The 24,743-nt window shown below is 39.5% G+C and overlaps 1 protein-coding gene across 1 annotated transcript; it reads left to right on the forward strand.

The window, feature by feature from the left end:
* The first annotated feature begins 1,680 nt into the window (after nucleotides 1-1,680).
* Nucleotides 1,681-24,428, forward strand: LOC137090492 (adhesion G-protein coupled receptor G2-like). The gene is made up of 9 exons (XM_067454454.1): nucleotides 1,681-1,812; nucleotides 2,136-2,249; nucleotides 2,327-2,363; nucleotides 2,558-2,658; nucleotides 2,841-2,968; nucleotides 7,420-7,685; nucleotides 8,144-8,234; nucleotides 21,459-21,742; nucleotides 23,527-24,428. The coding sequence occupies exons 1-9, from the start codon at nucleotides 1,804-1,806 to the stop codon at nucleotides 23,670-23,672; spliced, it is 1,176 nt and encodes a 391-aa protein (XP_067310555.1). The 5' UTR covers nucleotides 1,681-1,803; the 3' UTR covers nucleotides 23,673-24,428.
* The last annotated feature ends 315 nt before the right edge of the window (nucleotides 24,429-24,743 follow it).

A 24,743-nucleotide genomic window follows, 5' to 3' on the forward strand; every position in this document is an offset into this window, starting at 1 on the left:
TTTAATTTTTAACATTAATGTATTGACTAACATGAACTAACCATGAGCAATACATTTGTTACTGTATTTGTTTATCTTTTTAATGTTAGTTAATAAAAATACAGCTGTTCATTGTTTGTTCATGTTACAATAAGGTTCATTAGTTATCATTAGTTAACATTAACTAATAATGAACTACACTTATAAAACATTTATTAATCTTTTTTAATGTTAATTTCAACTGGTCATAATTAAAATGGCCACTACAACCAAGATAATAGTACAACATGTAAACTGACAGCATATTTGTTAGTAAAAAATTAAGTTGTAAGTATGCAAGAAAGTACATTTTCATTCTGCACTAATAGTCCATGTTCTCCAGCTCTACACTTCCAATGATCTTGTCCCTGCATGTTCTAAATTACTGTACATTGAGCTCATTTCATTTCTCTTTTCCTTGACCATAAAACAAATAAATAGACAATTTTTTGTACACAAATCTGCTTATTCTTCTCCATTTGATACTGGACTGAATTCAGATTTCGGGTTCCTCATTTTGGAGCCACTTAAATGCCTGAGCTGTCAATATATTCAATATATAGTGCATCGTGATCAACTTCTAAATTGAAATGTGCTTTTGTGCTTTGGCTGGCACTCAGCCAAAGACAGATGCACTCAGCACTTTTAACAGAAGTTTATTCTTCTCTATTCTTCTCCCGCTTCACCGGCCACTTACTATTTCAGGAGACATTGTTGAATTGATGTAAATCCGACAGATCTGATTCTCTAAATTGTGGTGCAAACTAACATGGTAACAAACTAAAACTAAATCACGCATTATAGATTAACTAACACGGTCATTATAAAGGGCTTAAAATGACAAAAAGCATTCAATTACACGTATTTGAAAATCAGAATATCAGATATTTGGATAAAAAAGGAAAAACAAAAAAGCCATACATCTGTCATACAGCATAATTGTGGCTGTGGTGTGTCAGGTGGGCAGCATATCAAAAAACATCACACTCGAAAATTAAGAAAAATAAGATTTTTTGACACAAAATATAAAAAAGCCTTTATTTATGGCTTATATCATGGCTATAACATTGTAATATCATTCACATATTACCACACAACAACATGTGGCCAATAAGCCTTCTTTAGTGTGTACTGGATCACTTTATTTTGAGATTTAGATGCATAAATATATAAATAAAATCCATCCTTTATTTATTTCTGTGTTGAAGGAAATGAAAGAAGCAACTACACTCTGAGTTTAAACGGAAATAACTGGAAGTGTGTGACCTGTAATAAGAAACCAACCATCAATCTAACTACAGTTAATCTAAAAGATAGGTTTGGATTTATTAATCCCTCAAAAGCATCGTAAGTGAGCGGTTTCCTGTGAATTTTAAAATTATAATTCTTTGACTGAATATACAGTGATTAAATCAGTTTTGCAGAGAATCTTTAGACAATCTGGAGTCTAAGATGAAAGAGATGGAAAACAACATGAGCAATGCAGAGATTGTCATGGAGGATGTTACTGGTCTTCTTCACATACAAGACAACAACACAGAAACTGAAGACACGTGTTACTCTTCAGATCCAAAGAGGATAGACGTAAGACTTGAGAAACATTAAAATATGGTACAAGTTCTCATGCAGTATATCATGCTTATTCTTCTTTTTCAGTTTGCTGATTGTCAAAGTGGCCTGAACACAGACATTCCCTGGTCTGTAAAGATTCCCAGCGAGGCCTTTAATAAATCACGACTGGGAAACAATGGCAGTGCATTACTCGGAATTCTGCGGTTCAAAAACATGGGAATGGTACTCATAATTTTTTTTTTTTTTTTAAATTATGCACATGATTGAACATTTAAAAAAAACTTTACTGAGCAACATTTTCAATTTCTCATTGTGACATGAATCTGTTGTCATATCCACTATTGTTATGATGATTTTTTTTTTGTGCGTATTTTTATCCTCTTGGCGACAATTAATTGTTTGAAAAGAAGAAAAAAAATCTACTTTTGTGTTTCAGTGAAAATAACAGTTTCAAAAATATTTTTAAACAAATGTTTCTTGATCTATTGTATTCACATACTTTTGTTTGTTTTACTTATTTGCTTCATGTATGTTCTCCGATTTAGAATGAAACTAAAAATTACACCATTTTGAACAATGAGGTTTATGGAATAACGATGAAGGCCAATATCTCCAATCTTACCAACAATATAGAAATGTTCTTTACAAAGAAAGACCTGGTAATGAAGGTTTTGTTCATATTCTTTATAATAACCAGACTCTGAGAAAGCAAAATAATAATCAAACGTTCTTACAGGTCGGTAAGCCATCCTGCAGATCTTGGGATGGCAAAGGTAAATTCAGTTATGGCTATATATATATATATATATATATATATATATATATATATATATATATTATATATATATATATATATATATATATATATATATATATATATATATATATATATATATATATATATATATATATATATAAATAATTTCCCATAAATAATTCATGTATTCATTGCACTTTTCTTTAAAAGGAAATCTTACATGGACGACGTCTGGCTGTGAGACAAATCAAATCAACAATAACACCATAAAGTGCTCATGTTCACACCTGACGTTCTTTGCAGTGCTGATGGTAAGAATCTTCTCATTTAAAGGCCCATAAATTCAATATCAGTCTTTTAGTCCACATCTATATGCTAGTGAAATTGTACAAGATAGATTGTATATGCATTTAAATTTAAATATCTGATTCTTGATAATAAACTAAGGGTTTTAAAATGGTTTCATTCTATTGTGTTTTCTCTGATCTCTCAGTTTCCTCCAGATGTAAATGAAAACATCACAGCACCATATGTGGAATCATTGAGCTTCATCTCTTCTATCGGCTGCGGCATCTCCATGTTTTTTATGTCCGTCGCTCTGTTCATGCATTTCCTGTTACGGTAAATAATCTTAGAAATACAGGTGCTAGTCATATAATTTGAATATCATCAAAAAGTTTATTACATACAGACCGATATTTTTCAAATGATAATTTCTTTTCATTTGGATGATTACAATTGACAACTAAGGAAAATCCCAAATTCAATATCTCAGAAAATTGAAATATTGTAAAAAGGTTCAATATTGCAGACACCTGGTGCCACACTCTAATCAGCTAATTAACTCAAAACACCCGCAACAGCCTTTAAATGGTGTCTCATTCTAGATTTGATTTTCCCTGCAACTAAGTCTAGAAACCTGTACATTCATTTCGACTGCTTGTGTTACACTTTTGCGGGAACCAATCATAGACAGGCTTATCCACCTGCCGTGCTATTGGCAGGTTTAACACGATGACAGGTGAAACGATGTGGTTTGATTGCTTGAAGGGCTATCCAATTGCCTACAGAGTTATTCAAATAATGCTTGTTGATCACGCCTCTTGTGCAGTAGAAAATACAGAGCAGACACCACAGACCAATGTTCAATCTTAAATTGAGCTTGGTCTGGTGATAGCCTGACAAGTAGGCTACACAATCAAGGGGAAGACAGCTAAATTGACAGAAGTAAAAAAGACGACCATTGTCACCTTGCACAAGGAGGAAAAAGCACAAGGAGGGAAAGACAAAAGGTCATTGCAAAAGAGGCTAGCTTTTCACAGAGCTCTGTCCAAACACATTAATAGAGAGACGAAGAGAAGGACATTTTTTGGTAGAAAAAAAAAGCGTACAAGATTTAGGGATAACCGCACCCTGGAGAGGAATGTGAAACCAAACGCATAAAAAAAAATGTGGGGGAGATTCACAAAGAGTGAACTGCAGCTGGAGTCAGAAACATCATGTCTGGGCTAAAAAAAAAAAAAAAAAAGGACTGGACTGCTGAGTGGTCCAAAGTTACGTTCTCTAATGAAAGTAAATTTAGCATTTCGTTTAGAAATCAGGGTCCCAGAGTCTGGAGAAAGAGAGGAGAGGCACACAATCCACGTTGCTTGAGGTCCAGTGTAAAGTTTCCATAGTGATGGTTTGGGGTGACATGGCTGATGTTGGTCCACTGTGCTTTCTGATGCCCAAGGTCAACGCAGCCGTATACCATGAAGTTTTAGAGCACTTCATGCTTCCTCCTGCTGACCAACTTTATGGAGATGTAATTTTCCCACAGGACTTGGCACCTGCACACAGTATCCCTGTTCTAATTTGGCCAGCAAACTCGCCTGATCTTAACCCCATAGAAAATCTATGGGGTTTTGTAAAGAGCAAGATGCTATATGCCAGACCCAACAATGCAGAAGAGCTGAAGGCCACTATCAGAGCAACCTGGGATCTCATTACACCTGAGCAGAGCCAGAGACTGATCAACTCCATGCAACTACGCATTGCTGCAGTAATTCAGGCAAAAGAAGACCCCCCATGCTGTGCAAGTTCATACTTTTTATGTTCGTACTTTTCAGTCGACCAAGATTTAAAAATAAAAAACCTAAAGATTAAAAAACCTAGAGATTAAAAAACCTAGAGGCAACCACCCTCCGCTACGCGTCGGGCGGTTCTTCGCCTTTACGCCGTGCATTAAAATCCTTTAATGCATGGCTAGCCGTGGATTATCCCTTACAAATGTTTAAAGCAACTGAAGATATTTGCTTTTAAAGAAATCAATTTCTAAGGACTACAGCAAACGGCCAGTAGGGTACTAAAGCCTTTTCCTCCAGACTTGCTGACATCAACAGCTACAATATTTACATAAACCCCTCCTCCGAGAATATTAAATAAGGGGGGCGTGGCCATTTTGCAATGCAGACAAAACGCTGTTATTTTCATCTGGATTGTAGGTCACTTTGCTCAGCCTTCCTAGGGACAGGGGTGTTAGGGATTAATGGTTAAAATTTAAATCTCGCTGTGCATTTTCACGGAGGAAAGCTCACAATTGTCACGAATTCAATGCAGGATTCGCACAACGGCTTGTCCTGAAAGATGGAGCTGTTCTAACTTTAAAAACAGAAGCTGTTTACGGGCCATAAACTAAGTATGATTTATTTTTCGTCAGTGTGTTTTCCTGTAATAGTTTGTATTGTAAATTGTATGTTGTAAGAAGGAAGTAAACATATGACAACGCTGTTGGCTCTGCAAACCAGTTTGTTTACCCTTTGACACGTACGATCACATTCTAGGCTGGTCCCTGCAGCGTACGATCACATATGATTAGAACGTTCAGCGATCAACTGCCAAATTAAAAAATGTAAATCTAGTTTTAGCACATTGACTGGCGCTGAGCCATCTACTTAGATAGATAGATAGATAGATAGAAGTTTATTTGTCATAACAAATGTACAAGTACACTGCATGAAATGTGTCTTTGGAGCAAGCCTCCGGGCTGCAGCCATTTACCAGCGCTGCCACACGCTCTCCGAAGAAAAAAAAAAAAATGCAGATTTTGCAAAGCATAGCATACGTACATACAAGAAACAGAACATAACATAACACAGCACACGTGGTCACGTGATGGAATTTTTTGTTTGGATTTGGTAAGGGAGGAAGGGGGGGAAGAGGCAGACGGATGGAGGAGGGGATGGGATCGGGGTGGGTGTGTATGGTGCGAGTAAGAGTCTGAGATTGTGTTGTGAGAATATCAGCCATAACTTAAGATGTTTACAGTTCAGTTCTGTGGCTTGCCCTTGAAGGGAGATAAGGCAGTGCACGGGGAACGATAGCAGACCCAGCTGTCAAGCTGACCTCCCAACCGAGAGAAAGGGAGAAGGTGGGGGTTGAAGGGTGAAATGAAGCAATTTTAATCCATTTTAGTTGATCTTCGGTAATTTGTCCGGATCATAATCAATCAATCAGTCACTGATCCTCAGCGTTCCTGGCGCACGTCCGGTTCGTGCAGTGACTTGGACATTTCGTCCAATTTCATACCCAGACCGGTCATAATCCGTAGAAGTTCACCAGTCTGTCCTCCGATGGTGTCCACTCTTTTCTGTGTCTCCACAGTCCGAGCTGAGATGTAACGGTTCAGTTCATCGATCTGTGTCACTTTCTGATCTAATACCTTCTGTCGGTCACGCACAACCCCGAAGCACCCTATAATTTCCACAGACAGCGGCTGGGTGAATTTGCTGGCAGCTGTCTTACAAATCTTCCGATATGTCAGGGCAATCCCAAGGCCGAGAAATAGGAACCCCGCTATCAAAAATACAAATATGAATATATCCTCTGCATCCTCCACGGACAGGGCTTCCAGGCACAGGACTTGCCAGTTGTTCCAGGCGTCCCGCATGTAGCCCGCAGTGAAGGTCCCGTCCGGGCAGATGGGTTCTCCCGGAGCACCCTTCCTTTGTGGGAAAATCTTATCAATTGCGCTGAGTGACCAGTTAATCAATTCCATTTTCAGTATTTTCAGGAGTCCAGCAAGCAGGGGGTCAGAGAAAAGAAAAAGTTCAACAAGACAAAAAAACAAGAGCAAATGCTAGAGCGGAGCGGAGCGGGAGCAGTGGGAAAACACGTCTGCTCTGTATGAGATCAGGAAGTGGAAGTCTTAATGAGTGAGAGATGAATGAGCTCAGTGTCTTTTAATGTTTAATTAAGGTTTCATACACTTCAAATTACATTACACAATCAAAACAAATCAATAGAAGTGGATGATCTTAGGTTGTAAATCCAGCATGACCCATCTCCGTCAATGTTTAAACATATACCGGCGGCCAGACGGCCACAGCCCGTGATAACTTTACCCAATTAACTAACACAATAATTTTCTACCCTGTTCCTTAACATAATGTCACATTACATATATTGAAGTGGATGATCTTGTGTTGTAAATCTAGCAGGCTCCGACTCCCTGTCAGTATTGAAAACATGTAATGGGGCACCCCGCCCACAGCTCGTGATAACTTACCGATATACAAACACATAAACTAGGCAGTTAGCGAATCAGAACACAGCTGGGCCAGCTAACCAATCTGAGCCCATTGCGTATTTTTGAGGGACCGGCTTAATAGAACCCAGATGCCATCAGACCGTTTTTACAAGGAGGGACAGAGCAATGTAGAATAAAGGTAAAATATATGAAAAAAATACAGTAGTTTAAAAATGAAGCATGAACACATTACAGTGCACCCCACAAACACCTATCGAACCCATAAACAGGCCTTCGAAAGCATGTGTTTTACCACCCCTTTAAGTAATATTAATTTTCTGAGATTGTCAGTAATAATCATCAAAATTAAAAGAAATAAACATTTGAAATATATCAGTCTGTGTGTAATGAATAAATAAAATATTCAAGTTTCACTTTTTGAATGGAATTTTGATTGAAATAAATCAACTTGTACTGTAAGTCTTTTGTTCCTCTTTTTGATAAAAGCATCTGCTAAGTGCATAAATGCATGTTTCAAATACAGACTGTTTTTATATTTGAACAGGAAAGCCAAATCAAATCAGGCCACGAAGATCTTGATAAACATGTTAGTGGCTTTGTTTCTCCTGAATTTATCCTTTTTGTCAAACGAGAGCGTGGCCAACACAGAAGACAAGGCTGCGTGCGTCTTCATAGCGCTGCTCATGCATTACTCCATGCTGGCTACATTCACCTGGTTCTTCATTCAAGCTCTTCATATGTACTTATGGCTCATCAGACAGAACGTCACCATCACTAACTACATGAGGAAGATCACCGTGTTCGGCTGGAGTGAGTTATATGAACAAAACATCTGTTATTATAGTGTTCACATAAGAGTTCACATCTGTTTAAAACAAAAACAAGCAAGTCAGACTGTAAACTCAAGTTAATACAAAAAGAAAATATATTGCACAAGTCTTAAGAACTACTGTTATGATACTTTTATTACCATTACTTGATCAGATTAAATTAAATGCATGAGAAAATTTGCTTTTGGTAAGTTTCTTTAATATATATAAAAAGCATTAAATGATACATAATAATAATAATATATATATATATATATATATATATATATATATATATATATATATATATATATATATATATATATATATATATATTATTTTTTATTTTTTATTTTTTATTATTTTTAGTTGTTTTTTTTTTCTTTTTTAGTAATGAAAATGTTTTTATGGTTTTGGTTTTAGTAAACTATAATAACCCTGATCTCTGTGTTTTCTCAGCGTTTCCGGCTCCAATCGTCATATCCGTTGTTTCAGTAGGAGGATATAAAGCAGTGATTATAAAAGCAATGTCTGGTAAAACATCACAAATGTAAGTTCTTCTGATGTCACAGATATATTAATCAATGAAGCTTGAAGATGCCCTATTATGGAACTTTAAAAGCTCCTAATTTTGTTTAGGCATCACCAACAACAGGTTTACATGCATCAAGGTCATAAATACTTTATTTTTCTCATAATATCCACTGCAGTGTCAGCTCTTTTCTTTCTTTTTTTGATTAAGGATTCAGTCTCTCTAAAGCCCGCCTTTCTTAAGGTCTAGTCTGATTGGTCAGAAGGCCCAGTCTGTTGTGACTGGTCAGAAACCAAACTTTAATTAGAATATCTGAACCTCAGCACGACACACTGATACAAACTGTAACGTATTGCGTTGGTTTTCCCGTATCAATCTCATCAAAGTGATTTGCTTCCGCAGTAGAAAAATATCGTCTTCTTGACATGAACACCACAAACTATTGTAAATAAACTGCACTTGGGTTATCTTCAACATAGTCTTTGTCTGCTCCATGTCAGCTACATTACAGAATACATGACCACCAAAAATGAAACGGCAGTGTCCCTATTTCACCCCTGTCAATGTAATCATCTTATAGAGGATTATGTTAGCGTTAATGTAAGAGTTTTCTAAGCTTTGTCATGTGGTGGATGTTGCCTTAAAGGACATTTTTCACCCAGTTATCCTATGCCTGACAGCAATTTCCCAGGGACATTGGTTAGGAAGAAATGTCTAATCTCTTTAAATCATCTAAATCAGGGGTGTCTAACCCTGCTCCTGGAGGGCTACCATCCTGCAGATTTCAGTTCCAACCCTGCTCCAACTATTAATTTAATTAATTATCAAGCAGCCCTGAACACTACGATTAGCTGGTTCAGGTGTGTTGGAACTAAAATCTGCTGGGTGGTAGCCCTCAAGGACCAGGGTTGGACACCCCTGATCCAAATCAACATGTATGTGACCCAATACTGACTAAGCTACTAAAAGAGATGCTGCCAGAGGTCGTAGATCCTCTTTTTAATATCATGAATTCATCTTTGTCATTAGGATACGCTCTTAATCCATCAATTACGGTTCGACCACAACATTCGGAAATGATGTTGGCATTAGTGGAACTGCATTGGCATGGTTTAAATTAGGGATGTCACGATCAGGTATTTTTGCCCTTGAGTTCGAGTCATTTGATTTTGAGTATCTGCCGATACCAAGTCCCGATCCGATACTTCTATAATACATAAAAAAAGAATAAAGAAGAGCGAACAATTAATTATGATTGTGTAATAAACAGTTATGGAAATTAAATAAATTAAATTAAATTAAACAATCTGCTCCCAAAAATCCCGAAAAAAACGTCTGAAAGTGCCTCAGTGACAACAGAAGACGTCGATCTCGGCTGTCAATCATGACATCTCACACCCGTAAACTTATTTAAAAAACTAACACTTGAAATGAAATCATCGTGATAATAACTGCCTACAATAACATAAACTAACTTTGGGAAAAAAAATATTTGAAGTGTAATTCTTTGAAGTGTTTTCTCCGAACAAATTTTTTAAATTTTTAAACTCTGGAACAGTCTTCCTAACATTGTTCAGGAAGCAGACACACTCTGACAGTTTAAATCTAGACTAAAAACACATCTCTTTACTGTGGCATAAACATAGAACATTATTATTTTTCATTATTCAAATAAGTTAAATGATTGCGGCCTACCACCTCTTGTCTGTCCTTCATGGGAGTTTTTGGACTAATGTAAGGGCTTCTTATCATCTTTAGCCATTTCCTTGAGGGAAAGTATCTTTGATGCTACGAACCAGTAAAGCTTGCTTTGGTAGATTTTATTGTAACAAAAAGTGAAAGTATAAAGAAATAAAAACTGTGAATCCCATCAGAAACAGTGTAGTCAAATGTAGGTCAAAAAACAGTCTCCCTTCCCTCTCCCTTGACAGATCACTTCCTGTTTAAGATGGCTACCTTACAGGAAATCCTGCAAATGTTTGCAGTTCCTCTCTTTACCACCGGAGAGTACAGAAATTACAACATTAATAGCCTTAATGGCTTCCTAAAGGCTGCATTTACTAGGTCAGCCGGAACCAGGAACACTTCTCATAACACCTGATGTACTCTTTGCATATTAGTCTCTTCATTTATCGCAAGGTTTACAGTAATCTACTGGATCCAGGACACATCCACAGCAGATGGTGGACCTGTGCCTGGACATGATCAATGCATCCCTGAAGTGTCTGCAGAGACCGTGTCAATTAGACTCTCCTCTGTGAAGGCCTCCTTCACTTTACTTTCCCGCTATACTGATGAAAACGTTATCGAAATGATCAAAAACGACAAAAAGCTCCATTATGCATGACAGACAAGTAATTTGTCAATCAATTTGTAAAGAGAAACTATGCGCATGTACACACACTCAAATGCGCTTGCCTATAGACTAAACACCTAATATCTTGTATGTGTGCCATTATCGTTCTCATAGATTTGTGTTTTTTGAAGTTCACACAAAGTAGGTATCATTTCAAATCTATTTCAATACCCATTTCAGGGTTTGCATTCTCATGCATGCAGTCACTGTCAAGTTCAAGTTCAAGTTCAAGAGTTTTATTTGTCACATACACAGTTACACAGAATACAACCGGCAGTGAAATGTAAACAGGTCCGCTCCATGGACAGCAAATAACAATTAACAAAAAAAGCACAATAAATTATAAAATAGGAATAGGATAAAATAGGAATAGGATAAGGTGCTATATATATACATATGTAGAATTATGAATAAATCAAGTAAAATAAATAAGAGATGTGGAATAAAATAAGTGAGATAAAGTAAACTGGAGACTATAAAAATAAATACGTGGATAACAGAAGGCAAGGCAAGGCAAGGCAAGTTTATTTATATAGCACATTTCATACACAATGGCAATTCAAAGTGCTTTACATAGAAAGGAATTAAAATAGGGCTAAAAAATGCATAAGAAAAAGAATACAATGTAAAGAGAATTAAAAGTAATAAAATGATGATAACCAAAGAAAAGAACAGGTAAACTAAAACAGTTATAAAAAATTATTTAAAAAATGATGCATAGATAAGGTGCAATCAGTCGGACATACAGTGCTCAGAGCTCATTCAGTAAATGCACAGATGAACAGATGTGTTTTGAGTCTGGATTTGAATGTGGCTACTGTTGGAGCACATCTGATCTGTTCAGGAAGCCGGTTCCAACTACGGCTGGCATAATAGCTAAAGGCAGACTCTCCTTGCTTTGAGTGAACTCTTGGTATTTCTAACTGATTTGATCCTGCTGATCTGAGTGATCTGTTGGGTTTGTATTTAATCAGCATATCTGCGATGTATTGAGGTCCTAGGTCATTGAGTGATTTATAAACAAGTAATAGTACTTTAAAATCGATCCTAGATGTAACTGGAAGCCAGTGTAAAGACCTGAGGACTGGTGTGATATGGTCATATTTTCTGGTTCTACTCAGAATCCTGGCAGCAGCGTTCTGTATGAGCTGCAGCTGTCTAAAGGTCTTTTTGGGAAGGCCAGTGAGAAGTCCATTACAATAGTCCACCCTACTGGTGATGAAAGCTCTAAGTCTTTCTCTAAGTCTTGCCTGGAGACAAAACATCTAATCCTTGCAATATTTTTCAGATGATAGTATGCTGATTTAGTTATTGCTCTGACATGACTACTGAAACTCAGGTCTGACTCCAAAATTACACCAAGATTCCTGACTTGATTTTTTTGTTATCAGACCTTTAGCCTCAAGATACGCGTTCACCTTGAGAATTTCATCTTTGTTTCCAAATGTAATGATTTCAGTTTTGTCTTTGTTTAACTGAAGATAGTTTTGGCACATCCAGTCGTTAACTTCATCAATGCATTTGCACAGCGAGTCAATGGGGCTGTAGTCATTAGGTGACAGTGCTAAGTAGAGCTGGGTGTCGTCAGCATAGCTCTGGTAAGCAATATTGTTCTTTTTCATTATTTGGCTCAGTGGCAGCATATACAGGTTAAACAGGAGAGGTGCTAGAATTGACCCTTGTGGGACTCCGCATGTCATGGACGTCCACTCAGACTTATGGTCTCCTATACTCACATAATAACCTCTCCCTTCTAAGTATGATCTGAACCATCTGAGGACCATCCCAAAAAGCCCGACCCAGTTTTCCAGCCTGTCTAGAAGTATGTTGTGGTCAACAGTGTCGAATGCAGCACTGAGGTCCAGTTGTACCAGAATTGATGTTTTGCCTGTATCAGTATTCAAGCGAATATCATTTATAATCTTTATGAGCGCTGTCTCTGTGCTGTGAAGCGGTCGGAAACCAGATTGAAAATTGTCAAAGAATCCGTTTGAGTTTAAGAATTTGTTTAGTTGATTGAAAACAACTTTTTCGATGATTTTGCCTATGAAGGGGAGATTTGAGATTGGTCTGTAGTTGCTCAGTATGGAGTTATCTAGATGTCTCTTTTTCAGAAGAGGCTTAACTATTGCAGTTTTAAGGGCGGTTGGAAAAGTCCCATAGAGAAGTGAGGAGTTCACCACTTCTAGGAGATCAGCTTCCAAACAGTTAAACACACTTTTGAAAAAAGAAGTGGGGAGTGCGTCAAGGGTGCAGGTTGATGTTTTAAGATGCTGTACTGTGTCTTCTAAAATTTTACCGTCAATTGTTTCGAAATCAGACATAGTAATTTTCCGAGGGTTTGGTCTGATCTGACTGACCCCAGAGCAACTAGAGGATGTGCTGATCGCCTTTCTGATATTTTTGATTTTCTCTGAGAAGAAGGAAGCAAACTCACTGCATTTGCTGTCTGAGAGCATTTCTCTGGGAATGTGACTCGGGGGGTTTGTTAGTCTGTCTACAGTAGCAAAAAGAGTGCGCGTGTTGTTTATGTGTTTGTTTATAATATTTGAGAAGAAGGTCTGTCTAGCTTTGCCTAGTTCAACATTGAAAGCATGAAGGCTGTCTTTATAGATGTTATAATGGACTACAAGTTTTGTCTTCCGCCACTTTCGTTCAGATTTTCTGCATTGTCTTTTCATTATTTGAACTGCTGTTGAGTTTCTCCATGGTGCCTTTTGTTTGCCACTCTTTTTCCTGACTTTCAGAGGGGCAATATCATCCATTACACTCTTAACTTTTGAGTTAAAGGAGTCAAGGAGAAAATCAACAGAGTCTGCAGATATGCTTGGTTTTAGAGATAAAGCCTTCATAAACAGCACATTAGTGTTCTCATTTAAGCATCTCTTTTTGACAGAGACAGATCTAGCTTCAATGGCAGGAGTGATTGAGATGTCAAAGAAAATACAGAAATGATCAGACAGTGCCACATCCTTAATAACAATCGATGAAATGTTTAGACCCTTACTGATAAGTAAATCTAGAGTGTGTCCACGATTGTGTGTGGGTCCATTTACATGCTGTGTCAAATCAAAAGTGTTAAGAACAGTCATGAGCTCTTTTGTTGTACTGGATTCAATATTATCTATGTGAATGTTAAAATCCCCAGCAATAGCAAAACAGTCAAACTCTGAGGAAATTATTGATAACAGTTCTGTAAATTCCTCAATAAAGGCTGGTGAGTACTTTGGAGGCCTGTAAACAATGATAAGCAGGATGCGTGGAGAACCTTTTAACACAATACCCAGATATTCTAGAGACAAATAGTCACCAAATGATACTTGCTTACATTGATAGAAATCTTTAAAAAGAGCAGCAACACCCCCACCTCTCCTAACTGCTCTGCAAACACTCATAAAAGTGAAGTTAGGAGGGGCTGCTTCATTGAGGACTGTTGCACTACAGTTTTCTTCTAACCACGTTTCATTTAGAAGCAAAAAATCAAGGTTGTTTGTGGTTATTAAGTCGCTGACTAGGAATGATTTGTTCTTAAGTGAACAGATGTTTAAAAGTGCTAACTTAACAGTATTAATTTTTTCACCCACATTAGTCTTAGTTTGACAGGTAACAGGCAGCAGATTATATTGGTTTGTTAAACGGCCTGACAAGGCCTTAGACTTTCTTTCACGTAACAGAACAGAGATAGAGAAAGAGGCAGGCACACTGGGTTCCCACTTGTTTTGTAAACATTTGATAAAGGTACTGTTATCATAGCGGGGACCCAAAACACATCACTGAGAGCTGGAATCAGTTGTTTTTGATTCACCTACAACAGATGGAGGAGGGTGTGGGCCCTGGCGTTGTGACCGAAGAAATCTCACAGGAGGAGGGGGAGCTGGGCCCACAGGCTTTGGTGGTTGTGGGGCTCTACGCTTTTTGGTTGATATCTGGGGGCTCGCAGCAATTGAGTGTGATAGTCTAGTTCCAACAAAAATCAGTTCCTCCATTTTCTCTGAGAAGCCCAGATGCGGGGATGCTGGAGAGAGGAATGACATGTCTGGTGAGAGGGGCTGTTGCTCTGGTGTGATCGGAAGTTGAAGTATGTTGTCCTGGCTTTGCTGTCCATTTTCAAGAAAGTCATCTTTGGGTGCTGAATCTTGGAGCAGTTCTAATCCATCACAGTCTGTCTGTAGTGAGCTCTGTGGGCAGGGCTCAGCTGGGAGTGTGTCCATGAGCAATTGTTGTGGCTGTGTGGAGTTCTCATTGTCCTTGTGGGATGTGTCAGCCGAGTGTCCATTCAGGAGCTGAAATGAAGTCCTGTGGTCATCCATACTCTGTATCAGGTTGAGTGGGTTAAAACACACAGCTGAAGGATGATGAAGGGAAAAATAAATATTGTCCTTTAGCACTCTTGCACCAAGTTTGTTTGGGTGGTGGCCATTTGATGTAAACAGTTGTCTCTGACTCCAGAAGTGATTGAAGTTATCAGTGAAGTTCACTCCATTCATGTTACAGGTTTTTTGCAGCCATGTATTAAGCCCAAGCAACCGTGAGAATCTATTTGTTCCTCTTGCTGGCAGTGGTCCACTGATGAACGGCTGAACTTTCAGTTTTCTAAGTGTTTCAAAAAGTTCATTGAAGTCCGACTTCATGAGTTCTGACTGCTCTCTCTGAATATCGTTCTTCCCCACATGAATGATTAGTTGATTTGCAGTCTTATGTTTCATCAGAATGTTCTCAATTTCCCTGTTTACATCAGAAATGGTTGCTTGTGGAAGGCAGCATGTAGTTGTATCTCTGCTGCGAATGTTTCTGACTGTAGAGTCACCCACTATCAGAGTCCTTGGCTCGGCTGTGCTCTGAGCTGAGGGCCGCTGTCTGCTCGACCTTGAGCGCCTGTTAGCATTAGTGTTAGCTGCGGGCTGATGCAATCTGTGTTCGATCATATTCATCACGTTTGGGGATTCCTCACCCACATTCATTAATACTTCAAATCTGTTTTCGAGATGTATCGATGGTGGTCGGAAACTAGAGTTTGCAATCCTTGTGTCTGGGGTGGAGCATGCAACGGCAGCAATATATGAAGCTCGTGACAATCTGATGTCTCGAGTGCGTTTGGGTCTTGCCCCCTGTTTGTGCCATCGATTAGTGTGTCGATCAGTTTCTTGTTTCTCTATCTGTTGAGTAGCACTAAATTTATGGGACTCACCGGCTGTGTGCAGAGGGCGTTCGTGATGAAGCTCTGCTGTGTGATTCGTCCGGTTTGGTGGTTCCGCAAATAACTTTGTTTCAAGAACTGCAATCCTTTGTAAAAGTCTGTGGCAGTTTGTGCAGCAAGAAGATTCCTTAGGTAGAGGAGGCATTTTCTTATCCTTTCGATAGTAGGCAGCTGTGTTTTCCCTTCCGGAATGTAAGCTGATGGCAGCGAGAGGCTGGTCAGATGAAATGTTCCACTTTTTTGTAGTAATCCAGTCAACAGAGTTTCTAGTTTTATCGTTGAAGTCAAGCTTTGTTGTTAGAGCACTGTGTTGATTTGCTGAAGTTAAAATTATGAGATAAAATATAGAAGCGATAGAGCAAAGCGCGGAGCAGTAAGCAAGAGCGTCCGAACAGTAGCGAAGCAGGAAGTGTTCACTTCTCTACAGAAGTGCAGGAGTGTAATGTGCAAACAGCATTATAATGAGTAGTACATGGAACACAAGAATAAAGTGCAGTGCAATATCAGTATGTGAGTTTTAGTACTGAAGTGAGGTGAAGTCACATGTTGTTAAGTGACAGCGTTCAGGAGTCTGATGGCCTGTGGGAAGAAACTCCTCCGGAGTCTCTCAGTTTTGGCCATCAGGCTACGGAAGCGCTTACCAGAAGGCAGCTGGGTGAAGTGTGGGTTGGCTGGGTGATTAATGTCCTTGATGATTTTTGTAGCTCTACCTTTGCATCGTTTGATGTAGATGTCCTGCAGAGACGGGAGAGCTGACCCTGAGATGCGCTCGGACAAGCGCACCACTCTTTGCAGGGCTTTGAGGTCGTGACTGGTGCTGTTACCATACCACGCTGTGATGCACTGAGTCAGTAAACTTTCTATCGCCCCTGAATAGAAAGTTTTCAGGATAGCTGGTGAGACCCGGAATTTCCTCAGCTGGCGCAGGTGGTAGTCTTTGCCTGGCCTTTTTCACCTGAGACTGGATATGTGCAGTCCAGGTCAGGTCCTCAGAGATATTCACACCCAGGTATTTGAAGCTGCTCACTCTCTCTACTGGTGTCCCGCTGATCATGAGAGGGGAATATGACCGCTGCTGTCTCTTCCTTAAGTCCACAATCAGTTCTTTGATCTTGTTCACATTCAGAAGGAGACAGTTGTCTTGGCACCATGATGTCAGTTGCTCCACCTCGTCCAAGTATGCGGTCTCATTGTTGTTGGAAATGAGGCCCAGGACAACAGTATCATCCGCAAACTTGATGACAGAGGTGGAGCTGTGTGTGGACAAACAGTCATGCGTGTAGAGAGAGTAGAGCAGGGGACTGAGGACACAGCCCTGTGGAGCTCCCACACTCACGGTGATGGAGGTGGAGGTGAACTGTCCTACTCTCACCACCTGAGGTCTGCCAGTGAGAAAATCTTCAATCCAGTGACAGAGAGAAGAGTTCAGTCCGAGATCCAGGAGCTTGTTAGTTAGCTTAATGGGAACTATGGTGTTAAAGGCTGAACTATAGTCAATAAATAGCAGTCTTACATAGTTCCCATTCTTGCTGTCGATGTGTGTGAGGGAGGAGTGGAGGACGTGAGAGATGGCATCTTCAGTCGATCTATTGGGACGATAGGCGAACTGAAGAGGGTCCAAGGTGTCAGGGATGGAGGAGCAGATGTTGTTTTTGATGAGTCTCTCAAAGACCTTCATGACTAAAGACGTGAGAGCCACTGGGCGATAGTCATTTAGGCAAGAGGGTTTACTGTTCTTAGGGACAGGGATGATGGTGGATTTTTTGAATGAGGTTGGGACCACAGATGTAGCAAGGGACACATTGAAGATGGATGTGAGGAGTCCGGCGAGCTGATCAGCACAGGACTGCAGGACACGACCTGAAACGCCATCCGGACCAGCAGCTTTCCTAACATCCACATGTTTGAGTGTCCTACGAACTTCATCCTCCGAGACAGAGATCACGTGATTGTTGCAGCTCTGAGTGATTCTGTCTGACGCGTCACTCGGCGGTGTCGCGCTGCCGCGATTGCCATCAAAGCGAGCGTAGAAAGAGTTTAACTCGTTCACAAGCAACGGATCAGCTCTCACTTCTGCAGAGGATTTCGTTCCAAAAGCACAGATGGTCCTCAATCCCTGCCACATCCGCCGGGAGTCGTTGAGTTGGAAATAAGATTCCACGGGATCCCTATAACGGAGCTTTGCGGCTTTAACGGCGCGTCGGAGAGCATAACAGGATGATTTATAATCACTCATATTCCCTGTTAGTAGACCGGTTTTGTATGCGGCAGTGCGGGCGTTCACTGCAGCGCGGATTGAACTGTCCACCCACGGTTTCTGATTAGAGAAGGACGTTATAGTTATTGTTTGTGTGGCTTGCTCTGTCAGTGTGTTAAAGAAGCAGAGCGCCACACTCGCTGATGTCCGATGAACTCGCCCGGAACATGTCCCAGTCAACGTCATCAAGAGCTGCCTGTAGCGTGATCTCGGAATGAGGCGACCAGCGTTTAACTTCCCGCCTCACCGGGGGTTCCTGAACGAGCCTTTGTTTGTACTCAGGTGTAAGGAAAATGGCGGCATGGTTCGATTTACCAAAAGCTGGTAGTGAACGAGCCTTGTAGGCATTCTTAAACAGAGAATAGCAGTGTGTTTAGGCCAGATAGGCCATCATTTAGGCTATCGTTTACGATTACAGATAAGGCCATCGTTTAGGCTATCGTTTACGATTACAGATAGGCCATCGTTTAGGCTATCATTTACGATTACAGATAGGCCATCGTTTAGGCTATCGTTTAGGCTAGATAGGCCATTCTGATTGAATGGTCAGAAACCAAACACTCATTAGCATACGAGATTCAGCTCTTTCTCAGCTGTTAATACACAGTCATTCAAACAGTAATGATGTCGTAGGTTTTACTGTATCAGTCCTCTTGACATGAACAACATGAACCAAACTCTTTCAGTCCTAACTTTAATTACAGTGTTTGAGGGTGGAGCAAAGGAGATGCTGTTCACTGGCAGACAAAGAAGACCATAGGCTGGCATTAGTGTTGCCACGATACTGGAATTTACTTTAATACAATACCTTGAAAAATATTGATATTCTATACCATTTTCGATGCGACAGGGAAAATGTCTTGGGCTACGACTGAAATCCTAGTTCCCAGAGAAAGGAATGAGACTCGAGCACGTGTTAAGTCGTCTAATGGCCAGAGAGAAAGCATAAGAGCACATCCAGGGAAAAACGCCATTAGCTTCAATTAGCCGATGAAGTCGATTACAGGGTTGCTTGCAGGGCGATGCAGTGTCTTGTTTCCTTTTTAGAGAACTAGTGTTACAATTGTTATCTGAAGCATTCTCTTTAGAGGGAACTCACACTGCGTCGATGATGTTTTGGGAACGATAAAACCTTAACGCCATGCTTAAAAGTGCCTGTCAGTCTGAAACTGTGGCACAACTAAGACATTAGCAGCCTCTAGGTACAGGTTTTAAAACCTCACAAATGTGAGCAGAGAGGATCAGCCTGCAGCATCACAAAATACTTGAAAAGAAACACCCGACATTAAAGCTGCGTGTCCACCAAAACGTTTTTATCCAGCAGAAACCGCCCCGCTATTGGTGCTTGAGCGTGCTTTGGCAGTGCAGCCTTTTTTTCAGTGGAGACTCTGGATGTTATGATATGGAATATACCCAGAAGTGTTTGTTTCTATATTGATTCTATATAAAAATGGTGATACAATGTAAAGTATATGCTCTGGCTCGTTTTATATGAATTTTCAGTTATTATTTTGCTTGTTTTCATCTGTTCTGTTGACATAGTACAAGCAGAATGTGGCGGTTGGTCAGTGTTGTGTTTGTCCCGCCCCTCCTCCACTGTAATTGGATGGCTGGGTGAAGAGTGACAGTGATGAGCGCTGCGTTTTATTCAAAGTTGAACATTCTTGAAAGTTGAAAGTTGAACTCTCGGCGACCAGTAATAATTGCAGAACGCTCAGAGTGTGAAATACTAGCTCAGTGCCTCGTTACGGTCATGGCATTATAAAAACGTGGCGCTCCCCATTAAAAACAATTAAATACGCCAGCCAGCTGCAAGAAAAACATTTTGGTGGACACACAGCCTAAGGCCTTGAAGACCGCCATACTCATAGAATGAGCTCTGACAGCCAAAGGTGAAGGCTGACCAGAGACTTCATAAGCAAGAGGTTGCTATAGGACAACCTAACGTAACACCAACATCTATAAATGTTTTTGTTTTTAAACATGATTCCCAATTATTTATAGTTGCGATTTTATAGTATTTCTACACCCTTTACATTTTTATTTTAATGTTGTAATTAGCAATTCATTTAATTTTTAAGTCAATTTTAAAGCAGCATTGTTACATGGCAGCATTAATTAAAGTTTCTTAAGGGTCAAGGTAACGTGCTCTGCATCTCCTGCGCTTCATCACTCCCATAATATCTGTAACCACTCAAATTAATGCACGGCTCAGAGTAACGTTACAGCATGTGTTTAAGACTCCAATAAAATGATAAAGTAATTATTCTATCAAAAATAAATCTCTCAATCAAGTGGCTGTATCCATAGTAGTATACACAACATTATTATATTACTATTGTTTTTTATATAAAATGATTATTAACCCTGGTTCAGTAAGTAACTCTTGTAATAAAGTATCAGTGTTTGGGACAAATTTTAAGTATCAACGCCGCTTAAAAAGATGCTCTCTGATCCTGTTTACATTAATTGAGCTGTTTCTGAGCAGGTTTAGGCTTACAGATCTATTTCTATGACAGCAAGTCCAAGATGAGTGATGAAGAACCAAACAATCAATATATTTAGATCCATGGCATTGCATTTAGTTCATGGCATGAAAGGTTGCTGTGATGAGTATGTAGCCGATCAAAAACATGTTGAGCAAACTAAGGGTCAGATTTACTAACAGCTTGCACCAATGCAAACCCTCTTTTGCTGTTAAAAAACAATTGTCAGGATTTACTAAAGACACGCAGTAATAAATTAGCACTAAGAAGGCGTGGACAGGGTTATTTTTGCAGCTGACGTTATTTTACATGCATTTGTATGAGTTCCTTTTCAGTCGCAACAAAACTCCTCATGAGAGGAGAGTATTTAAATTAATACAAGATGAGACTTAATGCGAGATGATTTACAAAGGCTTGTACTTGACAATTTACTGGTATTTGGGGCATTATTTACCACCCAAAAAAGCACCAAAACCAGATTCTAACAGGTAAATTGCGCTGGTCATTATGGAAATTCTCTGGCTGCTTCTGTGTTCTTTAATTTGCGTGTTGTCAGTAATATCACGCACAGAATTGTCCACTCCCATCAGCGCTTTTATGGAATTGACCTCTAACACTAATTTGCCATGTTTAGTAAATCTGGCCCTAACAGTGCAAACACAATATAATTAAGATATCTTTGATTTTAAAGGGAGTAGGCTTGCTGCAATAGTCTGTGTTGCCAGTGTTCAGCAGCAACACCGGTTACAACACTTGCCCTCCGTGTTACTGACGACTCACTTCAGAATCACTTCTACAAAACTCAATTTATCTGCACTTTGATCTTTGCAGACCTTTTACATTAAAAACAGCTCTCTTACACACTGGATGAAAGGTAATATCTGAAACTGGGGCACAAAGTGTCTTCTGATTGTCTTAATTATATTTCTCTCTCTTCTGATTATAGGTGCTGGATTACAGATAATTTAATTCACTACATAGTGAACATTGGTTACTATGCCTTAGTGTTCATCTTCACGACTGGAATCTTCATCACCATCTGCACTAGGATTGTCCAAGCCCGACGCAGAAGAGCATTGGATGGCAAGAGAAATACGTTCAGAAAGCAGCTCATGATGGTGTTGAGTTTGTTCCTGCTCTTCGGCCTGACGTGGGCTGTGGCGTTCTTCAGTTATGGGCCGATGCTCATTCCCTCATATTACATCTTCACTGTGTTGAACTCGTTTCAGGGTGAGAAACAATCACATTCATCATTACAAATGTGCTGCGATTGCGCTGAGGAATTGTCAGCACAAACGCAACAGGAATCAGATTACATGCATCGCGATGAGCTGAATGAGCTCTCGTGATGAAAGCGGAGGTAAACGCATCTACGCTCGCGGCAGTATATATCAGCGCGTGTTCAGTCTGGTGCGTTTTCAGTTAATGCGTTTGGAAGATTAACTTTCATAGGAATTAACTTGAGAAGATAAAATACTCATTTTGGCCCGCCGGCTGCACCGTTGCTGAGCCGAGCTGAGCTGTGAGTGCGACCCCATCCCCCATATGCGAGTCGAAAACATGCGGAAATAGCTCCCTCTGCTGGCTGTAGTCTTTAGCGTCTGGCCAAATATTTTACCGATGACGCAAATCGACGATATTTGCGTCACCAGAGTAATTTTTCCAGAAATAAAATGCAGAAATCTCTCGTCTCAGGGGGATATGAGGGGGGAAAGCACAATCATTCGAAATATACTCCAGGGTTTCTACTAATAGAAAGCCATATGCTAATCGCTGAAGTAACCCTTTAAAAAGATGAGAGAGGCCTGTCATTTTCATCATAGGTACAATTTAACTATGAGAGACAAAACGAGAAAGTGTCCAGAAAACCACATTGTCTGATTTTTAAAGAATTTATTTGCAAATTATGGTGGAAAATAAGTATTTGGTTAATAAAAAAAGTTAATCTGAAGACTTTGTTATATACCCTTTGTTTGCAATGACAGGGGTTAATTGTTTTTTGTAAGTCACCACAAGGTTTTTACACAATGTTTTCTGGTAGTTTGGCCCATTCCACCATGCAGATCTCCTCAAGAGCAATGATGTTTTTGGGGTGTCGCTGTGCAAAACACAGATTTTCAATTCCCTCCAAAGATTTTCTATGGGGTTGAGATCTGGAGACACCAGGACATTGAAATGCTTCTTACAAAGCCACTCCTTTGTTGCCCGAGCGGTGTGTTTGGGATCATTGTCATGCTGAAAGACCCAGCCACATTTTATCTTCAATGCCCTTGCTGATGGAGAGAGGTTTTTACTCAAAATCTCATGATAAATGGCCCCATTCATTCTTTCCTTTACACGGTTCTGTCGTCCTGGTCCCTTTGCAGAAAAACACTACCCATGCTTCACAGTAGGTATGGTGCAACTCAGAATTCTTTCTCCTTCAAACACAACAAATTGAGCTTTTACCAAAAAGTTCTATTTTGGTTTTGTCTGACCATATAACATTCTCCCAATCCTCTTCTGGATCATCCAAATGCTCTCTAGCAAACTTCAGACGGTGTAATGTACTGTACTGTTAACAAATGTACTGCTTAAGCAGGGGGACATGTCTGGCACTGCAGGATTTGAGTCCCTGGCTGTGTAAAGTGTTTTACTGATGGCAGCCTTTGTTACTTTGGTCCCAGCTCTCTGCAGATCATTTACTGTGTCCCCCCGTGTGGTGAGATCTTGTGTGAAGCCCCAGATCGAGGGAAATTATCAGTGGTGTTGTATGTCTTTTTTGTCATTCTGTCTTTCATAGTTGAAGTGTACCTATGATAAGAATTACAGGCCTCATCTTTTTTAAGTGGGAGAACTTGTACAATTGATGGCTGACTAAATAGGATCCAAAAGAAAATGCATGCATCTCCAAATGCAACAGATAATCCCGCGTTAATAAATTTAGTGCTGTTAAAATGAATTTGCGTTAATGCGTTATTAACAGGTTTATATGCATAAAAAATGTTCTGTTCTGAACTGTTTTGTTTCTCCAGGGTTTTTCCTCTTTCTGTATTACTATCACATTCATAAAGATCTAGAAGGACGTTTCTCTGATGATCCAGAAAGGTCCAGCTCCACCACCACCATCGTTCAATCCAGAATGAATGCATTGGAAAATGTTTATAATGAGCCTAATTAAGAGAGAACCCCATGTTGACTCTCAGTTGATAAGTCAACAATAGAAGGTCAGAGTACTAGTCCTGTTTAATGTGCTGTTAATATGTCTGTATAATAATAATGTCTAATTTGCTGTACAGTGAGGGGATATAACTCAATGGGATCTTAAGTGGGAGTTATTTTAACATGTAGATGAACATCACTGGAAGCTTTTTTTTAAATGGTATAATTTCTCATATCTGTACGTTCAGGGTAACTGTAACCCTTGTTATGAAATATATATTGTTTGACTGACTTTTGGGTGTTTAAATTGTACAATGAACATTATTTTGTAGGTTGTTAGCCGTAAAGATGTAAGTAAAAAATTATTCAAGTAATTATAATGCAGTTTTCATCTAGACTTTTGCTTTAAGCGATATTTCTGAGAGCTAAACAAATTATATTGTTTATTTTATACATTACATTACGATAATTTTACATTCTAATTGGTGCATTGAATATTTAGATTTTTTTTCTATATATAAATATATTAGTAGTAGACCCTTATATATGCATCTTACAGGTTTGTTAGGTGTATTTGATATGCATTTATGGTAGAGTGATAGAAGCTTATGTAATACTAGAGAGCGCTGTGAGATTGTGCAGTGCAACTCATAATTGAGTCTGAGGCTAAAGTTGGAGATGTGAATTATTGAGATTATTGAACACAGACTCAGTGCGACGTAGTTGCAATTACAACCAGATATTGACTCAATGCTTGTGATTCTGTAACTAATAAACTTCCTCTATCCAGCTGAATGAGTCGAGCATTTCATCTGTTGATTTCTTATTTATTGGCTTTAATGTTGTGGATGTGTTTATGTTTACTGAAGAATGGTAAATGGTAAATGGACTGCATTTATATAGCGCTATTAACAGACACTATGGCCATCCAAAGCGCTTTACATTTTGCCTCGCATTCACCCATTCATACACCGACGGCGATGTCAGCCATGTAAGGCACCATCCAGCTCGTCGGGAGCAGCTGGGGTTAGGTGTCTTGCTCATGGACACTTCGAGACTTGGTCAGGTGGAACCGGGGATCGAACCACCA

This window comes from Pseudorasbora parva, chromosome 10, assembly GCF_024679245.1.
Source record: "Pseudorasbora parva isolate DD20220531a chromosome 10, ASM2467924v1, whole genome shotgun sequence".
NCBI classification, from domain to species: domain Eukaryota; kingdom Metazoa; phylum Chordata; class Actinopteri; order Cypriniformes; family Gobionidae; genus Pseudorasbora; species Pseudorasbora parva.

What these genes read in the sequence shown, in the direction of transcription:
- LOC137090492 (XM_067454454.1), top strand. An exon ending in TCTGGTAAAACATCACAAAT is followed by an intron (nt 8,235 to 21,458) that starts GTAAGTTCTTCT and finishes TTCTGATTATAG; the next exon opens with GTGCTGGATTACAGATAATT. An exon ending in TGTGTTGAACTCGTTTCAGG is followed by an intron (nt 21,743 to 23,526) that starts GTGAGAAACAAT and finishes TTGTTTCTCCAG; the next exon opens with GGTTTTTCCTCTTTCTGTAT.